Genomic DNA, 24571 nt, shown 5'->3' with positions numbered 1-24571 from the left:
TTGACATCTCCTGCAAATATACACCTTTATGTAGACACACTTTAAGGTTTTTGCCACCATTTACAAGTACTTAAGAGTGCCTAATTTCCAAATCAAGCAGGTCTGTACAGGATAACTCTAGTGTAAATTTGTGTCTATCTTATCTGATTATCAAGACTAGCCTTAACTACTTTGCTGGACCTCTTGTGGTATCTTATTCCACAGGCTGGGAATATGTTGAGTTAGAAGGGTATATATTACAAAGTCAAAGTTTAATAACTTTGAACATGGAATGTTCGAACCATCCTTTTCGAAGTTAAAAAACTTTGACTATGAATAAAAAACAAAAGAAAAGAAAACAAAATAAACTGTTGTAAGCAGGGGGGCATGACCCCCTGCACCCCCACACCACCACTACTTAAATATACCAACTCTGAGATCGCACCACATTGAACAAAACGGAAACCTCCCCTTACGGAGATTTCAGTTGAAATGCTCGAACTTCTGCAAATTCAAACTTATCGTCTCAACTATATGAGGTTCGAACTTGCAGAAGTTCGACTATCTGATAGGAACCGAGTTAGAACCATTCCTTCAGTGATTCTTGTTTATTTGTTGGTATAAACTCAGGTCCATTGTACGAGGCTTTGTAGAGGCACGGTTTTTCCAATGAAATAAAAGGACAAATAAGATTGGGTCTTGGCTCAAAAAGCCACACACAGGTTAACTTGGAGAAGCTGGTAGGCTACAGGGTAGAGTTATGCTAATCTATCAGTGTAATTGAAGGACTTAAGGCATTTATTTATTTTTGTTTGTTTAAAAATCATCTGGGCCTTTCCATTTGAATGATGTGCATGCCAAAGGCAACATCGTTCTCAGAGATGGGTGTAATAAGATAAGAGACAATGATAAAATTACTTTTTTAGCTCTTGAAGATGTTACCTTACACATTTACTGGGCCAGATAGAAAAATAAATCTGATTATGGTGGGAACATAATGATTAAACGAGAGGGAAGGAGACAGAGAGAGAGAGAGAGAGAGAGAGAGTTCTCCATATAAGTATCCATCTGTTTGAAGAGGAGTACCACTTACAACATATATGGGGGGGGGGCTTTTTTTGCTGAACAAAACTAGGTTGTATATTTTTGCATTTAACATGAAGATATTTTCAGTACACCAGGTATGTGCATATTCCAGCCTTTTTTGGAGAAATTCAGTATCAGTGCATGAACAGATAATAGTGCCCAGCTTGCATTTATCAGCAAACTTGGATCATAGGAGGTTACTAGGCTATTGATGCTGAGGCTCTTATAAACCTAACCAAGAGTTTGGCCCATGTTTAGACAATCCAAACAAACAACAAGGAACAGCATACAAGGCACCTTTGAATAAACATGAATTACTTTAATAAAAGTATATTGGTTCTATTTACAGACCGGTTTCGGCTAAATCAATACAAAGCCTTCATCAGTGTTAAAGATTCACAGAAAAAAAAAACATTTTATAAATGAGTGAGTTAACCATGTGATTTATTACAACTGCTCATTAAGACCTGGCTTAAAGAGACCACCAAGTTTAATAATCCATTTTTTCTCCATGGAATTCAGTAGTTCATGCCAACCTAATTTGTTGTTTCTGGGTCTATTTATTTTGTCAATAATGGTGAAACTGAAACATGCATTTCTGTGTATTAATGAATGCTTATAGAGGGCACTGGTTTCTCTCTTGTTTTTAATGTCACTGAGGTGTTCAGATATTCTAAATTTCAAGGGTCTTGAAGTTTGACCAATGTAAAATGCAGGACAATTGCACTTGGCCGAATATATTACCCAGTCCGAGGAACAGTTGGCAAAAAATTTTATATTATAAACCTCGGGGGTGTTTTGACTACTAAAACTTTTTGTTTTAAGTAACTTGGCACAATGCGTGCAGTGTCCGCAAGGAAAGCATCCAATTAGAGGTTCACCTGATAGCGTGGTTTGGATAGTGTTGGTGCTCGTGGCTTGCAAATGTTTGAAATGATTAAAAAAAGCAGATAAATTTCTGCCTTTGCAGAAAGAAAACAGGCATCTGTCACCAAGTATTTCACTGAGTTTCAGGTCACATGTTAATATATTCCAGTTTTGCTGAACAGTATTGATTAATATGTTAGTATTGCATCCATATGTAGTGATGAGTCTGAGTGGTTTGGAATTTAGTTGGTTCTTATTTTTGTAAAGAAGGAGATCTTCCCTTTTCATGTTGTCCACAGTATGTTTAGTGTGTAATAATTGACCCATTTTATAACCCCGATCATGAAATCTGAGAACTAAATTGTCCCTGAATCGTGTATAGGTGTGTTGATCAGAACAAATGCGTTTAATATGCATAAACTGGGATTTGGGAATGTTTTTGCAAATGTGGGGGGGGGGGGGTGAAAGCTGGAGGCATGGAGGAGTGAATTGTTCTCAGGGAATTTACGATGGATTTCTGTTGTCAACGTATGATCAGATTTACGGCAAACCATGACATCCAAAAAAATCATTTTATTTTTATCATAGTTGACAGAGAATTCGATTCCCCATTTATTTTCATTCAAATATGTAGTAAATTCCAAAAGATATTCAGTATCCGCCCTCCATACCAACCAGCAGTCATCCAAATATCTTCGCCAGATGTCCATTTCTTCCATATAAATATTATGCGAAGTGTCATAAATGACCTGTTCTTCGAAGTATGCCATGAACAAATCTGCGTATATTGGGGCAAAAGAAGCCCCCATTGCTGTCCCCTTTGTTTTCAAATAACAACTTTCCTTATAAAAGAATACATTCTTAGTCAGGACATGTTCTGTCAAAGACAACAATAGGGTATTAAAGCCAGGTTTGTATAATTCTGTCTTGTTAAGCCAATATTCTAAGGCCTCCAAACCAGCCCAGTGTGGAATATTAGTGTAAAGTGATGTTACATCCAATGTACAAAGTAACCAGTCTGGTTCCAACTGTGTTTCGGAAATGATTTGGAGAAATTCCGTAGTGTCCCTAATCCTTGCTCTAACACATTTTAAAAGTGGATGTAGATATTTGGTTAGGAAGAGGGATAAAGGTTCGGTTAACGAATTCCTACCAGAAACAATAGGTCTGCCAGGAGGATTCTGGAGGTTTTTATGGATTTTGGGTAGTAAATATGTATACTATGGGCAGGGGTTGGATATAGTAAGTTGGGATTGTGTATAATTGGTGATGATACCTTCTTCAACAGCTAATTTGAGGAAAGAGTCAATCTTTTGTTTGGAGAAAGGTGTGGGGTCAATGGTTAATTGTGTATAGTATCGTGTATCGGACAATTGTCTGAAAGCTTCCTTGTCATACTGAGACAGATCCTGTACTACTATCGCACCCCCTTTGTCCTTTGATGACTTCCAAAAGGAAACACACTAAATCTATTCTCAAAAAGGGTCCATTTCATAACACAGACACATCAGGTGAAGATTCCTCTTCAGGTCTAGACACTGATTCTGTGGGTGCCACAGGCTCACCAGCATTGAAAAGAAGGAATTCCCTAACTATTCAGGGTTTACACACAGGAGGAGGGGGGGTAGAAAACATAAAAGCTGTAGACAATATGGAAAGTTTACTACAGATGTTTGTGAAGAAAGAACAAATGTGAATATAACCAACATTTCATCTCATGTCCTCACCTCCTCTGAAATTGAAATTCTCAATAAAGGTTTATCTTTCATTCCTGGTTTCTTTGTTTCTGAAGAAAATTTTGTTAATGACATCCTTTCATATTGCAGGATTCTTAATCTTAAATGATTTTTTCAGGAACAACAGTCATCAAAGATCTCTGATGAATTTAAATATCACAAATTTTCTTTCATGCCTCCCATGAATCAACATGTCTCTATGTTTCAACATGTGATTATTAAAGACCTTCACTTTCAATATAGATCATTTACCCCTTTACCTAACAATATATCCAGAACATGCATGGATAACATTACCAAACTAGCCAACAATCATGAGCTGGTTATAATTGGTGCGGACAAAGGGGGTGCGATAGTAGTACAGGATCTGTCTCAGTATGACAAGGAAGCTTTCAGACAATTGTCCGATGCACGATGCTATACTTAACCATTGACCCCACACCTTTCTTCAAACAAAAGATTGACTCTTTCCTCACATTATCTGTTGAAGAAGGTATCATCACCAATTATACACGGTCCCAACTTACTATATCCAACCCCTGCCCACAGTATATATATTTTCTACCCAAAATCCATAAAAACCTCCAGAATCCTCCTGGCAGACCTATTGTTTCTGGTAGGAATTCGTTAGCCGAACCTTTATCCCTCTTCCTAACCAAATATCTACATCCACTTTTAAAATGTGTTAGAGCAAGGATTAGGGACACTACGGAATTTCTCCAAATAATTTCCGAAACACAGTTGGAACCAGACTGGTTACTTTGTACATTGGATGTAACATCACTTTACACTAATATTCCACACTGGGCTGGTTTGGAAGCCTTAGAATATTGGCTTAACAAGACAGAATTATACAAACCTGGCTTTAATACCCTATTGTTGTGTTTGACAGAACATGTCCTGACTAAGAATGTATTCTTTTACAAGGACAGTTGTTATTTGCAAACTAAGGGGACAGCAATGGGGGCTTCTTTTGCCCCAATATACACAGATTTGTTCATGGCATACTTCGAAGAACAGGTCATTTATGACACTTCGCATAATATTTATATGGAAGAAATGGACATCTGGCGAAAATATTTGGATGACTGCTGGTTGGTATGGAGGGCGGATACTGAATATCCTTTGGAATTTACTACATATTTGAATGAAAATAAATGGGGAATCGAATTCTCTGTCAACTATGATAAAAATTAAATGATTTTTTTGGATGTCCTGATTTGCCATGCATCTGATCATACGTTGACTACAGAAATCCATCGTAAATTCCCTGAGAACAATTCACTCCCCCATGCCTCCAGCTTTCACCCCCCCCACATTTGCAAAAACATTCCCAAATCCCAGTTTATGCATAGTAAATGCATTTGTTCTGATCAACACACCTATACATGATTCAGGGACGATTTAGTTCTCAGATTTCATGATCGGGGTTATAAAATGGGTCAATTATTACACACTAAACATACTGTGGACAACATGAAAAGGGAAGATCTCCTTCTTTACAAAAATAGGAACCAACTAAATTCCAAACCACCCAGACTCATCACTACATATGGATGCAATACTAACATATTAATCAATACTGTTCAGCAAAACTGGAATATATTAACATGTGACCCGAAACTCAGTGAAATACTTGGTGACAGATGCCTGTTTTCTTTCCGCAAAGGCAGAAATTTATCTGCTTTTTTTAATAATTTCAAACATTTGCAAGCCACGAGCACCAACACTATCCAAACCACACTATCAGGTGAACCTCTAATTGGATGCTTTCCTTGCGGACACTGCACACATTGTGCCAAGTTACTTAAAACAAAAAGTTTTAGTAGTCAAAACACCCCTGAGGTTTATAATATAAAATTTTTTGTCAACTGTTCCTCGGACTGGGTAATATATTTGGCCAAGTGCAATTGTCCTGCATTTTACATTGGTCAAACTTCAAGACCCTTGAAATTTAGAATATCTGAACACCTCAGTGACATTAAAAACAAGAGAGAAATTAATGCCCTCTATAAGCATTCATTAATACACAGAAATGCATGTTTCAGATTCACCATTATTGACAAAATAAATAGACCCAGAAACAACAAATTAGGTTGGCATGAACTACTGAATTCCATGGAGAAAAAATGGATTATTAAACTTGGTGGTCTCTTTAAGCCAGGTCTTAATGAGCAGTTGTAATAAATCACATGGTTAACTCACTCATTTATAAAATGGGTTCTTTTTTCTGTGAATCTTTAACACTGATGAAGGCTTTGTATTGATTTAGCCGAAACCGGTCTGTTAAAAGAACCAATATACTTTTATTAAAGTAATTCATGTTTATTCAAAGGTGCCTTGTATGCTGGTCCTTGTTTTTGTTTGGATTGCTGTTTCTCTTTGGACCTTGCAGCTGCCGTACTCGCAGAGGTTGTACTACTTTCGGTTCCATGTTTAGACAAGTCAGCACCCAAAGCTACTGTCCAGCAGGGACACAGGTTGAATCCCAGGGGTCCATTTTCTGTTTCCCATGCAGTTATCCAGGTTGTGCTTAAAAAGGGATAATGAGGTACTCTGCTTGATGTGGACAGGGAGTCTATTCCACAGATGGGGGAGTCTCTGGGACACTAATCTGTCCCACCAAGTCCTATTGATATCACAGACCAGGTTGAGGTTGCGTGTACTGGTTGCTTGAGTGGAGCTTGACTTGCGCATATGCAGCAGTTCCATCAAGGCAGGGTCTGAGATTGCTTTGTTTGCCAGACAGAGGTCACCTTTGAGGAGTCTGTATGAAACTGAGTAGAGGGACAGGGCTTTTAGCCTATCTGTGTAGGGTAGATGATTGAGACCCTGGATTTTCTTGGTGAGGAACCTCTGTAGTCTCTCCAGCTGCTGCATGTGATTTGCGAGGTACATGCCGATGGTTGGTCAACCACACTTCAGGGATTCTGGCTTGGATGTCTGCAAAATAAAGGCCAAAGAGGACAGGGCCTACTTCTGATTCACTATTTGCAGTTTTACATTCAGAGACGGTATCAGCAACTTTTACTACTTAGGATTTGTTGGATAACCAGTTTGCTATTCAGCAAATAATGTAGAGGTTTACTGTATGTTTTTTTTAACCCTTCAATCATACCAGCATGGTGGATAGCATTAAAATCCTTGGCCAGATCAAGAAACGCAGTGTGCACAGAGTGCCAGTTGTGCACAACCTCTGTAACTTTTTTCAAAGAAGTTTATTACTTGTTTTTATTGTATTTATTTTATTTAACATTTGTTTACCAAGACAGTCCAACTGGGTTAATTGCTTATTTTTACCGGAGACCCGGGGAGAAAAGCTCAGCAGATTTAAACAATATAGTACAAGACTAAACTACTATGGTACATGTTACAACAATACAGATTACAACAATCTAGTAAAGGCAAAACTAATATTGTACCGGTTATTAAATTAACATAAGACAAGAGTAGTAAACTTCAAAAAAAGTGAGGAATGATTTGCAATTGTACAGTTTAAATACACACTATACAATAGTTTGTTCCAGAAATTTTTGAGTTAACTATGACTGCATGGTTTAGATACAAGTAAGTCTACAGAAAAGAGTGTTTTTAGTATTAGATATAAGTAGATGTTATTAATTTAACTACTGAGTTTAAGCTATGCATGTAAAAACTTTCAGTTTTCGAGGGGTGAGCTGAGAAAGAAAAGTAGCAGAGAAAGTCAAAGTCAAAGAAAACTTTATTGTCATTCAGAACTACACAGCATTGTAGCTATACAAAATTACAATGCTTCGTTGTCAATGCAGGAAACAGTTGCACATATAGACAGAGAAAAATTAATAAAATATCATGGTAGAAATTTAATATGTAGCAATTAGTAAGTATAAACTAGGACAGCGGTGACCCATACCCTTCCCAGAACAGGAGACAAGGAAGACAAGGAAAAATACAAAGGTAATATTGTCAAAGTAAAATTGAAATAATAGCAGCATATCTATGATTAGACTGAGTTATTGCACAGTTTGTATAATGCACATAACAGTTCTTCAGTGTGGTAGGTGAGCTACCTTAGTATTGCACTTGGTTATTGCACATCCATAAAATAAGCCACTTGATAGGCTAGTTATGTAACAGAAGTGGTTGAGTGTTTCGACAAGACTCATGGTTCATTTCTCCCAAGAGTTCAACAGTCTAATGGAGAGCAGAAAGAAACTGTTATTTAATCTGGTGGTCTTACAATGCAGGCTTCTGTATCTCCTGCTGAGGAAAAGCAAGTGTACAGACAACTGGCAGGATGCATTGGATCGCTGGAAATCTTTTTGGCCCTGTCGAAACACCAGCTTTTGTGTAGATCTTCCAGAGGTGTAAGGCAAGTGCCAGTGATTCCTTCTGCCAACCTTACAACTCTCTTGAGAGCCTTCGGATCCTGATTGTTACAGCTCCCATACCAGACTGTAATGCTATTGGTCAAGACACTTTCAATGGTGCCCCTATAAAAGGTCTGAAGTATGGAGCTTAATAATTTTTCCTTCCTAAGTTTCCTTAGAAAGTGCAAGCATTGCTGAGCTTTTTTGACTGCACTGGATACATGGACTGACAAAAATTAAAGAAAAGAAAAAAATACCAGGTCCTAGTAGTGAGGGATGGATTGAGTGGAAGAAAATATCAGATGGAGGAACCAGTAGTGAGGAAGGGTTTAAGGAAGTGAGGTAGTAGAAAGATTGGGAAAAAAGGTTACGTGATTTTAATAGAGGAAGTTGAGATAGAGAAGGTGGCTGAGGAAGAGTGGAAAGAGGTGAAGGTACTTCCTAGGTTAGCCGGGGTCAGTGCAAGAGCACTGCCAGTTAGTTAGATGGGTCCTAAGAAGTTGTTTGAACTTTGCTGAGTTGCTAGTATTAAGGATATTCTGGGGGAATGCACTTCCAGGCTTTGCAGATATGGTTAGAATATAAGGTGTCTCCAAGGCTATTATTCAATTTAGTGACCGTTAATATGGACATATCTTTGGATCTTAGGGTTCTGTGGGTAGAGTATGGATGGATGAGGGTTTAGAATGCAGGACAGTTTTCAAGTTTAGTAATGATGTTATTTGTAGTGGTAATCTGATGGAGAGAGATGAGATAGGGTAGTTCAAGCCAGTTGAGTTGGTGGAGTGCTGAACACTGGTGGGATGCATGTGGAAAATTTGTGGCAAATTTGGCTATTTTGTTATAGCATGCCTCCACTCTGGCTAAGTCTATTTTTTGAGGTTTGTAAAGATTGGTGAGGCATATAACAAGGTGGAGAGAAGATGGGTTCAAGCAATGGCCTGCCTGAAGGAGTTGATGAGTAATTGTTTTGTCCTGTAGAGTGTGCCAAGTTTGATATGGGTCTTTTTAATAACTAGAGAGATATGCTTATATGTGCATATAAAGCTACTAAGGCTGATGGTCCTATAATTACTGGGGTCTGTGGTGGGGGCCATACATGTGTAGGGGAGTTATAGTGATTGTTTTGCAAGCATTAGGGACAAACCATGTGGATAGAGGCTTTAAATAGAGGGTGAAATAATGCATACTGTGCATTGATAAGAATGCTGCTTGGTATGTTATTCGATACAATGAAAACATTATTTTTAGCCTTTCACAGAGATTCTAAATCTTGTTCCAAGGTGATTTCAGGGGGGAAACTACATTTTCAGGGACTGTGGGCACAATGATGTCAGTAGGTGAGGTAAAGTTAGCAATACATTTGTCTGTCAATATATTAGCTATATTGTTGGGATTGGAATGTGTAATATGGTTATGGATGAGCACTGTGCATTGTTTAAGACTATTCCATAATTTACTGACACAACTGAAGAAACTTTGGAGTTTCCTTTGGTATCTGCAGTGACCTGAAATTTGTACTTACATTTTTTAATAGTGTGATTATCTTGCTGGCATGTTTCAGTGTGGTTTCAGGGTAATGAGGTGGGGATTTCTGAGGACTTTTCATTATTTTCTTCTTTCGTTATACATTTTATTAATTCAAGAGTTGCATAAAAATTATTACTGAAGTTATCATATTATATTATATTATATTATATTATATTATATTATATTATATTATATTATATTAATTATATTACATTACATTATATTATATTACATTATATTACATTACATTACATTATATTATATTATATTATATTATATTACATTATATTATATTATATTATATTATATTACATTATATTATATTATATTATATTATATTATATTATATTACATTACATTACATTATATTATATTATATTATATTATATTATATTATATTATATTATATTATATTATATTATATTACATTACATTATATTACATTATATTACATTATATAACATTATATTACATTATATTATATAATATTATATTATATAATATTATATTTATTACATTACATTATATTATATTATATTACATTATATTACATTATATTGTTTTATATTATATTACATTATATTATATTATATTACATTACATTAATTATATTATATTATATTATATTATATTATATTATATTATATTATATTATAGTAGACAGGTACAGATTTTTCTCTGAAGCTGTTTAGAAAAGGTAAATATGGCAACCCATTTTTGGGGTACCATTGGTAATACTGTGTATGTGAGTCTGTGTATGTGTGTACATATTTGCAAGGGAGACTGTGTGTGCATTTATTTGTACTGTAGCAATCATTTTTGCAATATATCTATCTTTCATTTGACAGTCATTAAATTTGCTACTACATGCCCAATGACAATGCAGAGCACCTAGCCTGCAATATTATGTCATCTCTACCAGGAGACTGTATGTCCAAATAGTGTGGAGTTTAGATATGTTGTGATGTAATATTTCCTCAACTATGGATTCTCCTTTGCAAGACCACCATTTCTATACTTAGTTCAGAGGGTGCATAGACTTTGGTGTTGTGTGACCTCAGGCATGGATGTTCCTTTACAGGAATGTCATACATGCATTTAGTCTGCAGGATGCATAGGCTGTTGGTGCTGTGTACTCTTAGCTATGCATGTCCTTTTGCAGGAGTACCATACATTCACTTAGCCCATAGGGTGGAAAGGCTTTGATGCTGTGTGCCCCCTGCTATGGCTGTCCCTATGCCGGAACACATATATACACTTAGCCTGTCAGGTGCATAAGCCATGGTGCTATGTGTTCACAGTTATGGATGTCCCTAAGCTGGAGCACCATACATGCACCTAGCCTGTAAGGTGCAAGGCTGTGATGCTGTGCACAATCTGCAATGGATGTCATTTTGATGGAGAATTAGATGTCCTCTTAAACTCCATCTTACACAGGTTGTAATGTTGTTTAGTTGTGGCTAGTGATGACCCTTAGCTCAAGACCTTGCAGCATGTCTGGTATGCAGGATACACAGCCTACTCTACTGTGCATCTTTACTTACAGCTGCACTCCCCCAGTTGTATTATTTTGTTTTTAAACTTATATGTTATTTAGTGCACCACCAATTCATATTGAGCTCAACATCACCACTTTACACATTCTGCATTTTTATTATTTACTTTGTGTCTATACTCTGGATCATATTGCTATTTGCTTCAATAGTGCCCATTTACACACCCCTATTTATGAACAGCTCATAACTTTGCAGCAATCCTCATGTTTTGTTACGTGACCCAAACTTTTCATGCAGGCCTCAGTAAGCAGTCAGGGGTGGGGCATAATGAGTGCAGTATAGGGATATCCCACCATCAATCATTTGACTTAGCTACTTCAACCCTGCACCCTTTGTAAGTGAGTGATTCATAATAGGTCTGTAATCTCCAGCAGGCATGTATTTATACAAAAGATGGTGCACAGATAGTCCTTCTCGCACCCTATCTCTCTCCCGCAGAGAGCGGCAGGAATGGAATGCATCATTATTTCCTTTCCTGGGCAGCTCTGCAGCACTTAGCATTATGTATATTCCAGTCAGTGTATCACTGACTGCAAACCTGTAGCTGCACATCTCTATGTTTGAACTCTATACCTGTCAACAGAGCAGCTGTCATTCACCCTGCATCCCATTTATAGGTCATAGGTCATGTCCAAACTATGCACCCATAGCATAACTATTTATAAAGCAGATTATATATACATAAACATGAATGAAGAGATACTGCACTAACACACACACACACACACACACACACACACACACACACACACACACACACACACACACACACACACACACACACACACACACACTCATGCTTACTTAAAAATATAATCATATAAAAGCAGCTTACCCTGTTTTGCTGTTAGGTGATTTCCAGGCATTACCAAACTCCTGATCATTCATTGCAATCTGTCCATCTGGAAATCTTCTATCATCTTTAGGGTCACCATTGAAGTTTCCACACATTCCACATAAGGTATTCTTGTATTCCTGTCCCACTCTGATAATTAAGGTGCTATGACCATCATAGTGTACTTCAGCTGCTGTTGATATTGTGAGAACCACCTTGTTGTCAGCTTGGGATATGGAACACAGATCCCCCAGCAATGCTGGTAATATAGCAGTGTTTCCATTCACCTGGAATATAAAACAAATCTCATTAGGATAATGGGCCAGGAACTTTCTTGCATCACATTTAATCTAGGCTGTTTGTTTAAGATACTAAGGCCTCAAAGGAATGTGGAATTGCAATGTAGTGGTTACAGTCTATCTTTTCTACTGATTTTGGAATGATTTGCAAAACCAGCAATAATCATATAAAGAAAATGTCTGTGCTGTGGTGAAATATACCAAAATCAAAAATACTGACTGTATTTATGTGTGTGTGTGTGTGTGTGTGTGTGTGTGTGTGTGTGTGTGTGTGTGTGTGTGTGTGTGTGTGTGTGTGTGTGTGTGTGTGTGTGTGAGTGTCAGTGTGTGTGTGTGTGTGTGTGTGTGTGTGTGTGTGTGTGTGTGTGTGTGTGTGTGTGTGTGTGTGTGTGAGTGTGTGTGTGTGTGTGTGTGTGTCTGCGAGTGCGTGTGTGTGTGTGTGTGTGTGTGTGTGTGTGTGTGTGTGTGTGTGTGTGTGTGTGTGTGTGTGTGTGTGTGTGTGTGCGTGCGTGTAATACATTCATAATATAGAAAGGCCAAAATCATGAATATCAAACATCTATCATGAAAGGTGGAAACACAAAACCCCATACTACAGACAAGTAATATAATGTACCCAACAACTCCTTGTTACGTGTATATACCAAGTGAGAGATCACTCTACAGGGGAAAAAGGATAAAAACCCAGTCCCCACTTACCACAATCTCATACAACAAGCTGCTGGCTCTTTTACTACTTCTAAAAATTTCATCAGCAAATGCATTGCATTTGCATATAGTTGACCTGTGTATTGTCCATCCATGCTGGTCAACATATGTAGATGGTCAACAGCAACTGTCCCGGGGGCATGAGATATGCCCTTTCTCTGGGGATTGTGGATTATCTGAGTTAGTATATATATTTTTACAAGGAGGTGCAGGGGTTTTGTCCCCCTGCAAAAAACACTTTACATTTCCTTGCATATTTAGAGGATTAGCCTCAGAGAATGTGCTGTAGTGTGTCAACACATTTATGTCAATGTAAAGCACATTGATAGCAGATCCATATATCTATCTATCTATCTATATATATATATATATATATATATATATATATATATATATATATGTATACACACACACACACACACACACACACACACACACACACACACACACACACACACATATATATATATGTAAATTGAGTAATGCAACATTAAAAACGATTCCAGCACCTCTCAAAGAATAAATCACATTAAGATTGCAATAAATATAGAAGGTTTATTCCATGAAAGCAGCAAGCTGTAAAACATGAAGATCAGACTACAAACCCAGTTTTGCCCACTGGCATCATCAGCATAAATCCGGATGCAGCCACAGGACTGCATTTAAATACCCCATTTAAAGACACAGTCCTTTAAAATCCTAGCTATACTAACAAAAAAAGCATATATCAAAAAAGTAATTAATATCTCCCACCACATTACTAAAGGGCAAATTTAAAGACTGGAGAAATTACAAAAGGCAGACAACCATATAAACTACCCATTCAGTGGTGCATGTGATCAAATGCCTAATATCAAAAACCCTAGAAGTGTTAATAGAGGTGAATGATTTAATCCTAGAAAAAATTCTATAGCATGAACAGTTGCCAGAAAAGGTACTACCGCTTATTTTAAGCTTTTGGGTTTTATTGGCACCCATAATGTCTCTTTTGAATCCAGATAAATATATATATGTAGAGAGAGAGAGAGAGGTATGGATACATAGATAGATATAGATATATAGATAGATAGATGTATATGCTTACAGAGCTTTGATACTAAAATCCACCTCCCCCCAAAAAAGTACCAGTTATCTATTTTGCAAACTATCTATGGGGTATTGGTGTTTTACCATAGCTTTTTTTTTTTTTGGCATCATTTGTGTTGACTTGAATTAATGGAGAAAAAAGCATGTCTTTACTATATGTTTTACCTTTCTACCACTCCCAGGGGTTAATTGTGATGGTTCCATTTCTTTTCTTTCACGATATCACTAATACTAACTATTCTAACACTGATGGTTTTGTTTCCTTAAAATTTGTGAAGACTTCCAGACAGCTATAATTTTTGTTCTGGATAAATACATCACTTGCTTTAATAGCTTATTTGCTGTTCTTACTATTGTAAACATTTCTTATTTGCAGATACCCTGTCTAGAGTATATTCTTTGTTCTTCCTATTTCATAGGTTCATAGGTTCATACTAGGCTATCTGCCCTAGGGCATTTATAAGCCTAGCCAGAGTGTGTGCGGCTTTCGCCACCCCTTGGGATGAGAATACTACACCCATTTAGGGTTTAGTTTACTGTGCCTCTGTCTAGTAGTGACACAGAGATGACCCCCAGGGTAAACCTACGATCTCCCATCCACTTGTCAAGATTTCTCTTGAAGAGAGTTAGTGAGGGGCTCTGCCTAACATGGACTGGGATTCTGTTCGAGAGTGTACAGAGCCTCTGGGTTATGAATCTGTCCCTCCAGCACATCCTATTTATTTCTGTGTTGAGGTTCAAATCTCTTGCTCTTGTGGCTCTGATGGATTTGGATTTTCTGAAGTGGAGCATGTCCATTAATTCCGGATTGGACATGGCCTTGTACGTCAGGCATAGATCACCTCTGAGTAGGCGGTATGCAACTGAATAGAGCTGGAGTTTCTTCAGCCGAGCAGCATATGACATATGTTTGAGACCCTTTATCCTCTTGGTGAGGAACTTTTGGGGTCTTTCTAACTGCTGCAGGTGTCGGGTAAGATACATCCCAAATGGGGCATTGTACTCAATCATGGGCCTGATAAGAGAAGAGTACAGGGGCACAATGACCTCTCTTGATCTAGATGTGAATCCCTTCATGATAAGGTGGGCAATATAGAAGGTCTTCCTAACCACCTTGGCAATGTGAATGTCAAATGAGAGGTTACTGTCGACTTAGGTCCCTAGTTCCCTGATTACCTCTTCCGTACTTAATGGATTACCACCTATGTGGTAATTTGTGGGTACCTTGTTTTTCCCAAAGGGTATGACTATACATTTTTTGGCGTTCAGTTTAAGGCCATGGCTCTGGCACCAATTATCCATTTCTATGAGGCCTTTCTGAAGGATGCTTGTGGCCGCTGGAGTATCAATTATGGCGCCCAGATTGCAGTCATCTGTGAACTTTGTCAGCCACAATCCTCCTACGTTTGCTTGCACCTCAGAAAAATAAATGACGGACAAGATGGGTCCCAGGACTGAGCCCTGTGGGACACCACTTGTGACTGGCTTAGAGTTTGACATGGCTCCAGCAATTCTGACCTTGTGGGTTCTGTCCTTGAGCCAGTTTGCAACCCATCTTGTGACATATGGGTTTACATTTAAGCTGGTGAGTTTGTCAATGATGCCCGAGTGGGGTATTGTGTCGAAGGCTTTTGCAAGGTCAAGGTAGGCTGTGTGAACTGCCTTACCCTCATCAATGGCCTTAGTGACTGTTTCAAAAAAGTCGACCAGGTTCAAAAGGCAGGATCTGCCTTTGACAAAGCCGAATTGGGTAGGATCCAATGTCTGTAGGTCCCCAATGTCTTTGTTTATGAATTCCATAATGATCCTTTCCATAGCTTTGCAGACCAGGCTCGTCAAGCTTATGGGGCGGTAATTTCCAGGGTCCGTAGAAGCACCTCCTTTGTGGAGTGGAACCACTGTTGCTGTATGCCACTCTTTGGGTACGTATCCTGTAGTAAGGCTAAGATTAAACAGCAGCCTTATGTGCGGGTTTAGTTCCTCTTGGAGTTCATGTAGCACGCAGCCCGGGACACCATCCGGTCCCATTGATGCTGTGTTTTTAGCTTTGGAGAGGGCGGCTCACACCTGGGCATCTGAGATGTTAGGGAGGCTACACTCTGCTGGGATAGATATTTCTCCTTTTGGGGGGGAGGGGGCAGAGAAATTTGCACTGAACCTGTCTGCCAGAATGTTGGCAATATCTGTGGGTTCAGTGTATTTTGTGTCATTTTGGACTAATTCTGAGCATATCTGGGAGTTTCCACCCAGGTTTCTAACATAGCAAAAAAATGCCTTGTGGTTGTCTTTTGTGTCTTTTGCGATTTTTCTCTCAAAGTTGGCCTTGGATAATTTTATGAGTGATCAAAGTTTTTTGCTAGTACTGATCAGAGATGCCTTCCCTTTTGGGGATTTTGCTCCATCATGTAGTAGCTTCCTCCTCCTGTTGTAAAGTTTGTTAATGGCTGGGGTCCACCAGACAGGATGCCTGCCTTTGTGGGAATGGGTCTTGGTTTTATTAGGGATTGCATGATCCATGCATTCTTGAAGGTGACCGTAGAAGGCATTTATAAAGGATTCAGTGGTGTGGGTTGTGGTTTCCACTGGCCCAGGGGCCTTGAAAGATACCACTTCAGTCTTAAGAAGTGTGAAGTCAGCTTTTGAGAAATTCTTCACTGTGGTCTTCTGTGCAGGGGGTGGATGTAGATTTCCAGTGAGATTAATTTATGGTCTGATCTCACCAATGAGGGGTATACTTCCGGTGTGGAGCATTTTGTCCCCATGTTTGTGATGATCAGGTCTAGTATATTATCTCCTCTTGTGGGAGTGGTGACTAGTTGTTCCATCGCATTTGAGTTTATGAATTCTAGGAACCTTTGGGCTAGGGTGTTGGGGTTTGAGTAATGTTCCCAGTCTATGTTTGGGTAGTTGAAGTCTCCCAATATGATGGTATTTGGAGAGACATTCATACTCTCCAGTGTCTTCAGGAAGGCTGAGTGGGGTTCCTGAGTTTGAGAGGGTGGTCTGTAGCATGCTACTAACTGTAGGGCAGTTTTGCCTATGGTTAGTTGCACCTGGATGGTCTCCGATGCTTCATGCATTGCCACTAACCTGGAGGTGTGGGTATCTTTGATGAATATGGATACTCCCCCTCCTTTTGTGGTTCGGTCCAAGTTTTGGGTCCGGAAAGCATGATATGAGGTATAACCTGGTAGTGCTGGGGTGCTCTCAGGAGCCTTGAACCAGGTTTCAGTCACTGCACAGACATCGATGTTCTCCATACTGAGGAGGGCTTCGAGAGTGTGCATCTTGAGGTTTAGACTTCTGGCATTGAGCAGCATTACCCTTAGTTTTTTTTCAATTGTGTTTTCTAGGGAGGTGGGTTTGTCTTTTGAGCCTTGCCTAAAAAAGGCACTATGGGGGTGGCAAGAGCCTTGGCCAATATCCGGAAGCCCAGGGTGACAGGTGCAAGCCGTCCCTTGCGAAGCAGCGTGGCTTGTCAAGCATGTCATCCCAAGCGGACAGATATTGGATCCCCTTAGAATGACACCAGTAATTAAGCCAATTGTTAAAGCTGATCATTTTGTCTCTGTACTGTAGCATCATTCTTGGTGAGGGTAAGATGCTGCTCAGGGTCAGGATCATACCGGCCTGGGCTACATAATCAGAGAGCTCCTCTATGTCTCTTTTCATGTAGTCCAGGGAGGTACATCTCAGGTCATTCACACCGGCATGGACAAATGACTGAGTCATATTTGTACTTGCTTTGGAGTGACCTGAGTGCTTGTGTTATGTGGCGGATTCTAGCACCCGACAGGCAGCTCACTGTAACCCTTTCCTTGTTCAGTCTGGTGAGTGGGACATCAGTGTATCTGACTATGGAGTCACCTATTACAAGTGTATCTGGCATGTCGTTTAGCCTTAAGGGCTGTGACTGTTTAGCACACTGACTTTGTGAACTATGTATTGCATGTGCTATGTCTTGAGGTAGTGGTCGCTTGGGTGTCTGCTTTGGAGGCCTCTGTTGTTTTGGTAGATTTTTAATTAGAGCCTCCGAGTATGTTTTTGTGTGTTTATGTGTTTGGTTTGCAGTTGTGATAGGTCTATGTGAGACTGGGATTGTGGTGTGCGTGGTTACCTTCTCCTCCTGACTGGTTTTTCCAGTACTGAGTTGAGAGAGCTCAGCTTCCAGTTTGGCTATATAGTTGCATCTCTCACATATATTTGTATTTGTTGGGAGGAGGAGAAGGTTGTCTGTGTACATGAGGCAGTTGTAACATTGCCTCAAGATTCTCAGATTCACCAGCTGAACAGGAGAGGACGCCAGCAACTGACCCTTCGACATGCTAGAATAGTGTATAGGATTGCTGTGTAACTGAGTCAGAAAGGACCTATAGGGAAATGGGTACTCAAAGGGATTTAGGTGAATGAAGTACTTCCTTTTTGTTTTAGAGTGCTTTATCTGTATAAAAATGCTTTAGGAGCAAGTGCTGGGCTTTTCAGATAGAGAATAGACTGTTTAGATTGCAAGTAGAGCAGGTCTAAGGGAAAAATTGAAGAGCAGACTTTGCGGAGCCAGAAATAGTTTAAACTTGATTAACCGGCGCTGCCTGATGCTGCTCTATGAGCAACTTCGCGCAAATTCATGCAAAAGCCTGCTAAAGCGTGCTTTATAGCAGGGGGTTGAAAAGAGCTAGGAAATGGCCCAAAGTGGACTTTATAGCAGGGGGTTGAAAAGAGCTAGAAAATGGCCCAAAACAGCCAATAAACTACAAGTTGCTGGGCTGGAACCACTCCTTTAGGGACAACTAGGCTGCTCAGTGCTCCACACTCCCACTGGTGAACAAAGAAGCATCCTCCTATCCAAATAAGGATATGGACAACACAGGAACTATGACACAGCCCAGAGATCAGCAAAATCTGAAGACTGGTCTATTCTAGTTCAGTAAAGGCAGGAAAACAAGGATATTTTTTTTGTTTTTTTTTTGTTTTTTTTGTTTCAAACAGACAAAAAGATACAGTAACAAACAGTAAATGCTTTAAATCGGCTAGTGTACTTGAGTGTGTTAGCCTAACAGTTAAATTAAGCAGAAAACAAACTTTTTAAAGTGCAAACAGTTCAGAAGCAAACACAAATACAGTAGATCAACTTGCAGAGCTAGTTTAGTAATATAAAAATGCTTTTAGGCGAAATACAGTCGAAATACAGCAGTAAAAAAAAGCAAGCCAGAAAAATACTTATAAATCAAAGGAAAGTCACTCTTTCACTCTCTGCTGCTTGTAGAACTCTACAAGACACCACGAGGAGCTGTGCTGAGTCGTATACAAGCGCAAAAGTGTGCTAAAGTGGGCTTTATAGCAGGGGGTTGAAAAGAGCTAGGAAATGGCCCAAAACAGCCAATATACTACAAGTTGCTGGGCTGGAACCACTTCTTTAGGGACAACTAGGCTGCTCAGTGCTCCCCACTCCCACTGGTGAACAAAGAAGCTTCCTCCTATCCAAATAAGGATATGGACAACACAGGAACTATGACACAGCCCAGAGATCAGCAAAATCTGAAGACTGGACTATTCTAGTTCAGTAAAGGTGGGAAAACAAGGATATTTTTTGTTTTTTTTTTTTTGTTTCAAACAGACAAAAAGATACAGTAACAAACAGTAAATGCTTTAAATCGGCTAGTGCACTTGAGTGTGTTAGCCTAACAGTTAAATTAAGCAGAAAACAAACTTTTTAAAGTGCAAACAGTTCAGAAGCAAACACAAATACAGTAGATCAACTTGCAGAGCTAGTTTAGTAATATAAAAATGCTTTTAGGCGAAATACAGTCGAAATACAGCAGTCAAAAAAGCAAGCCAGAAAAATACTTATAAATCAAAGGAAAGTCACTCTTTCACTCTCTGCTGCTTGTAAAACTCTGCAGGACACCACGAGGAGCTGTGCTGAGTCGTATACAAGCGCAAAAGCGTGCTAAAGCGGGCTTTATAGCAGGGGGTTGAAAAGAGCTAGGAAATGGCCCAAAATGGCTAATAAACTACAAGTTGCTGGGCTGGAACCACTCCTTTAGGGACAAATAGGCTGCTCAGTGCTCCCCACTCCCACTGGTGAACAAAGAAGCTTCCTCCTATCCAAATAAGGATATGGACAACACAGGAACTATGACACAGCCCAGAGATCAGCAAAATCTGAAGACTGGACTATTCTAGTTCAGTAAAGGTGGGAAAACAAGGATTTTTTTGTTTTTTTTGTTTTTTGTTTCAAACAGACAAAAAGATACAGTAACAAACAGTAAATGCTTTAAATCGGCTAGCGCACTTGAGTGTGTTAGCCTAACAGTTAAATTAAGCAGAAAACAAACTTTTTAAAGTGCAAACAGTTCAGAAGCAAACACAAATACAGTAGATCAACTTGCAGAGCTAGTTTAGTAATATAAAAATGCTTTTAGGTGAAATACAATCAAAATACAGCAGTCAAAAAAAGCAAGCCAGAAAAATACTTGTAAATCAAAGGAAAGTCACTCTTTCACTCTCTGCTGCTTGTAGAACTCTGCAGGACACCACAAGGAGCTGTGCTGAGTCGTATACAAGTGCAAAAGTGGGCTTTATAGCCAATTACACAATGTACGTAGTATTCTCTCTGTCCTGACTTTTAAATTCTTATTATTTATTTAAGTCATCTTCTAATTGTCTCAAATTCTTAATCTATCTGTTGAAACTCATTAATCCATTTGTTTATTCTGGTACATCTTTGCTGATATCTGTGTTTTCCCTTCGGCTTTTCTTTGTGTCTTTATTCTTTTTTGATCTCCCTCTTTTCTTTAATTTTGCTTTGTTTTCCACTACTTAATTGTGCCACACTGTAATTGCTTTTTTAATTTTTGTTTGTTTTGTACTACATAATTGTGCCACACTGTGTCTACCTTTGTTAACTATCCCTGGGATTCAATAAACTCCATTTAGGCTTTGAGCAAAGCCTAAATGGAGTTTACATTTGTGCGCAGTGGTGCGCTGTGAGCAGCAGCACTCATTGCATATCCATGCCACACATTGCATTTAAATATAAATAAATGAGGTTTCATGGCTGGCAACAGTGTTGTCAGCCAGGAAACTATTTAGTCAAACACAGATAGCACTCCTGTTCAAATCACAGCACTGACAGTCTGTGGTTTTGCATGGAATGTCACAATGCTCACTGGGCCTTCACAGATAGCTCTCATTCTCTTACTGCAAGACATCTGGACAAAGGCTGACATAACAGGGGGCAATGTCCCAGAAATAGGGACATATTTGCCCTGTAGAAATTTGCTAGATAATCAGGGGGTTGTGTTAAAATACATGTTCTGAATGATTTGAAGTAAGAAAATCAAATATATGTAACACTGAGTCACATCAGTCCTGAGATCATCCCAGTGATACGGCAGAAAGCCACAGATTTGATAAGGAACAAATCTGGACATTCTGTGAAAATCTAAACTGTGGAGAGGTATGAATGTTAAATATGGTCCAAACACAGTACAGGACAGTGTAAACACAGTGCAGAGTACTATGAAATCCCATTCCTGGCATTCTGTATTGAAGTTGTGTAAATGATCTGTAAGGGTACATAGACTGCCATGCAAAATAAACAATCAGGGGAAGTGTGTATATTGAATAGGGACACAGAAACGAGTTGTAGGAATGAACTTAGGGAAACAGGACAGTTGAAACAAACTAATGTATAGCAGATGAGGGCATGTCAATGGAAGATGGTTGTAGCAGCAACACCAATCACATATCAATATGGTACAGTTGGAACTACACAGAGAAAATGTACATTATGCGACTGTCAAACAAGGTGACATAACAATAGGGAGGATGTCTGTGTGAGATAAGCATCCTTTCATGAATAATACAGAGGACATCTATAGGCGATCTGACATACAATTGGGGTAGTGTGCATATTGTGAAGCTGTGCAAACTGATTTGCCTGAATATGAGTGTAATCTCAGAATAGGTCTCCAGCAAGTAGGACATGAGTAAAGGCTCATGGACAACAGTAAAAGAACCAACCATAATCATGGACAATATTAGAATAATACCACCAGTAATACCATGCCTCTGATACAATGTATGTGATTTAGAGAGATAGGAGATGATTCTTCACAAACACACTTGTACAACTATTATGATACAATCACATTCTATGAGGGCAATCATGCACACTGTCCTGGTACTGTAACATCTGCTGAAGGTGTTAGGTATGTCACTGCTATACCTGTATGTGACATTATGAAGAATATAGGCTAGCTGACCAGTGTGCATGGCATAAATATATATTTGGCACAAACTACACTGTCACAAATGTTTTTCATACCATTAATGTTGTCAGTGTATGTACTGTATGCATCATCAGAACAGGTAGCATACAAGCATCTGATTTAACAACTTGATGGGGGTTCAGCACCCTCAGACAGTAATGTTTATGCCACAAAAAAAAAATGTCTAGCTATGGCCAATAAGCTGTGTGACAGCTCACTATGACAAAGGTGGTACCCTTCAGTTACATATCAGTAGAAGATGAGTAGGGAGGTACATGAAGTAGCATGTATTGTACTCAGTTATTGGTGTGATATAGGCTAGGAACTATGAAGGTATTATGGCCTCTGATGTGGATGTCCTTCACATACTCAGTAGTTGTGTTACATATAACGGAGTAGTCAGCACTGTAACCACATGCTGGTGGATGTTTCACTTACCATCTACCCCAGGACATAGGTCACATACCCATTAGTCTGAATATAGGGTGTGACATCCACATTATACTTGGGTTGTATGTTTGTTTTCCTGACATAGCAAATCCCCCCATGTTTTCTTGTCATTGAAGGCATTGCCATGGCTGTGGCAGGAATCTTTGGTGTGTTTTGATATTCTCTGTATTATACTAATATCACAATTGGAGTCAATGGCTGTCCAAAATCTGTAGTCCTTTAGGCAGCTGTTTGGACACAACATGTGTATGTCATCTATGATGTCTATCACTTAAGTAATGGACAGGAAAGGGCCTAGCAGACAGCCCTAATGTATGGACCTCCTCAGTGGACCTGAGAAATAGGTCACTTCATACATTTCAACATAGTGAGATGCCATGTATGTGATCCATTGGTATACGCACTTGGTGATATAGCTGTTTACAGCCACATCTGATAGCGTTGATTGAATACCTCAGTGTGAATTTGTGTCAGATGCCTTGGCCTGGTCAAGATCTACAGGATGATAGTGTTGTCATCATGCATGCCCTCCATGATCTCTTTGAGGACATCAGCTGTAACAGCATGATGTAGCATTAACAATTCACACAGGTCTGTTGCACACAGCAGGGATATTACTAGTGTCCATTTAGAAAAGGTCCATGAGGTACAGGAGAGTCATGATGTATCTATACATGTATGCATCTGGTGCTGTCACCCCTAACTCAGATGGATGCATATTGATGTACACCTTTCTATGGGAACATAGCCCATGTAGAGGATCTGTCAAAGTGTGTATTCATCCATATCAGGAAGGTGCATGTGCTGAGTCATGCCATAGGCAATCTGTGATGTTGTCACAGCCCACTGATTCTGTGTGATAGGCCTGGATGAAGATAAGACAGTGCATACTGCCTATCTTGATCTGGCCTAGGTTTTTGACACAATCCCCCATGCAGGTGTCATTGAGAAACTCTCCCAGCTAGGGATTAACGCTTACATTATTAGATGGGCAACCAATTGGCTCACTGACAGAACACCTACTCTGAAAGTTGATGAATCAACCTGTACCAGTAGATATGTCACCACTGCGTACCCCAGGGACCTGTGCTTACCTCATTAATGTTTGGAATCTATTTCTTATAGTTTAGGCTAAGGTATATGGCCTTTGACTTACTAAGTTTGCTGATTCTTGTATATTGGGTTCAATCACTGAGTCCACAAATGATAATAACATACTACAGGAGGGGCTAACACAGTCAAATGACTGATAACAAAGCCACACAATCTACAAATAAATGCAGAAATGTGTCTTTATTTTGTCCTTTTGAAAGGTGGAATTCCATGCTAATTACAGCATTAACAACAGCCCTGCTATGCTGAAACCAGTGATGCAAGCACTGGGAACATGTGTAGATAGCAAACTAAACTTCGACCACCAAGTGTCCACATTGATATTGAAAACCTGTATTGTGCACATCATAACTCACACCATCATATTCAGATCTTAGGAATGTATGACAGCACTGTGTTTGAACTTTATCAGAACATTAATACAGTATAAAGCTCTCTTTTATATGTATTTCATCAGACACATGCAGCAGCTGAAGAGACAACAGGGGTTTCCTCACCAAGGAAACACAAGGCCTACAAACCATGCTATGATGTATGTGGGCAAATTGAAAGCCATGTCACTGTAATCTGTATTGTATAGGATGAGGTGACTTCTGCCTGGCCTCCAGGCCAGTCTCTGACCCTGCCCTGGTGTTAATAGTGCATATCCACAAATCAGATATAGATGATGAGATCAGCAGTGTCTTTCGAGGAGAATATGGTAA

At 39.2% G+C, this 24571-nt stretch overlaps 1 protein-coding gene across 1 annotated transcript in view; it reads right to left on the bottom strand.

The window, feature by feature from the left end:
- Positions 1–24571, bottom strand: part of LOC122809199 (alpha-tectorin-like) — a 1556410-nt gene that overhangs the window by 306821 nt on the left and 1225018 nt on the right. Inside the window, exon 16 of the mRNA XM_044080507.1 lies at positions 11939–12225. Within this exon, the coding sequence (XP_043936442.1) occupies positions 11939–12225 (287 nt within the window). The remainder of the gene's footprint in view (positions 1–11938; positions 12226–24571) is intronic.

Source organism: Protopterus annectens, chromosome 8.part0, assembly GCF_019279795.1.
Source record: "Protopterus annectens isolate FY-2018-M chromosome 8.part0, PAN1.0, whole genome shotgun sequence".
Classification (NCBI taxonomy): domain Eukaryota; kingdom Metazoa; phylum Chordata; order Ceratodontiformes; family Protopteridae; genus Protopterus; species Protopterus annectens.
The sequence above is the reverse complement of the archived record's forward strand: the minus strand, read 5'-3'. Positions and strand labels throughout refer to the sequence as shown.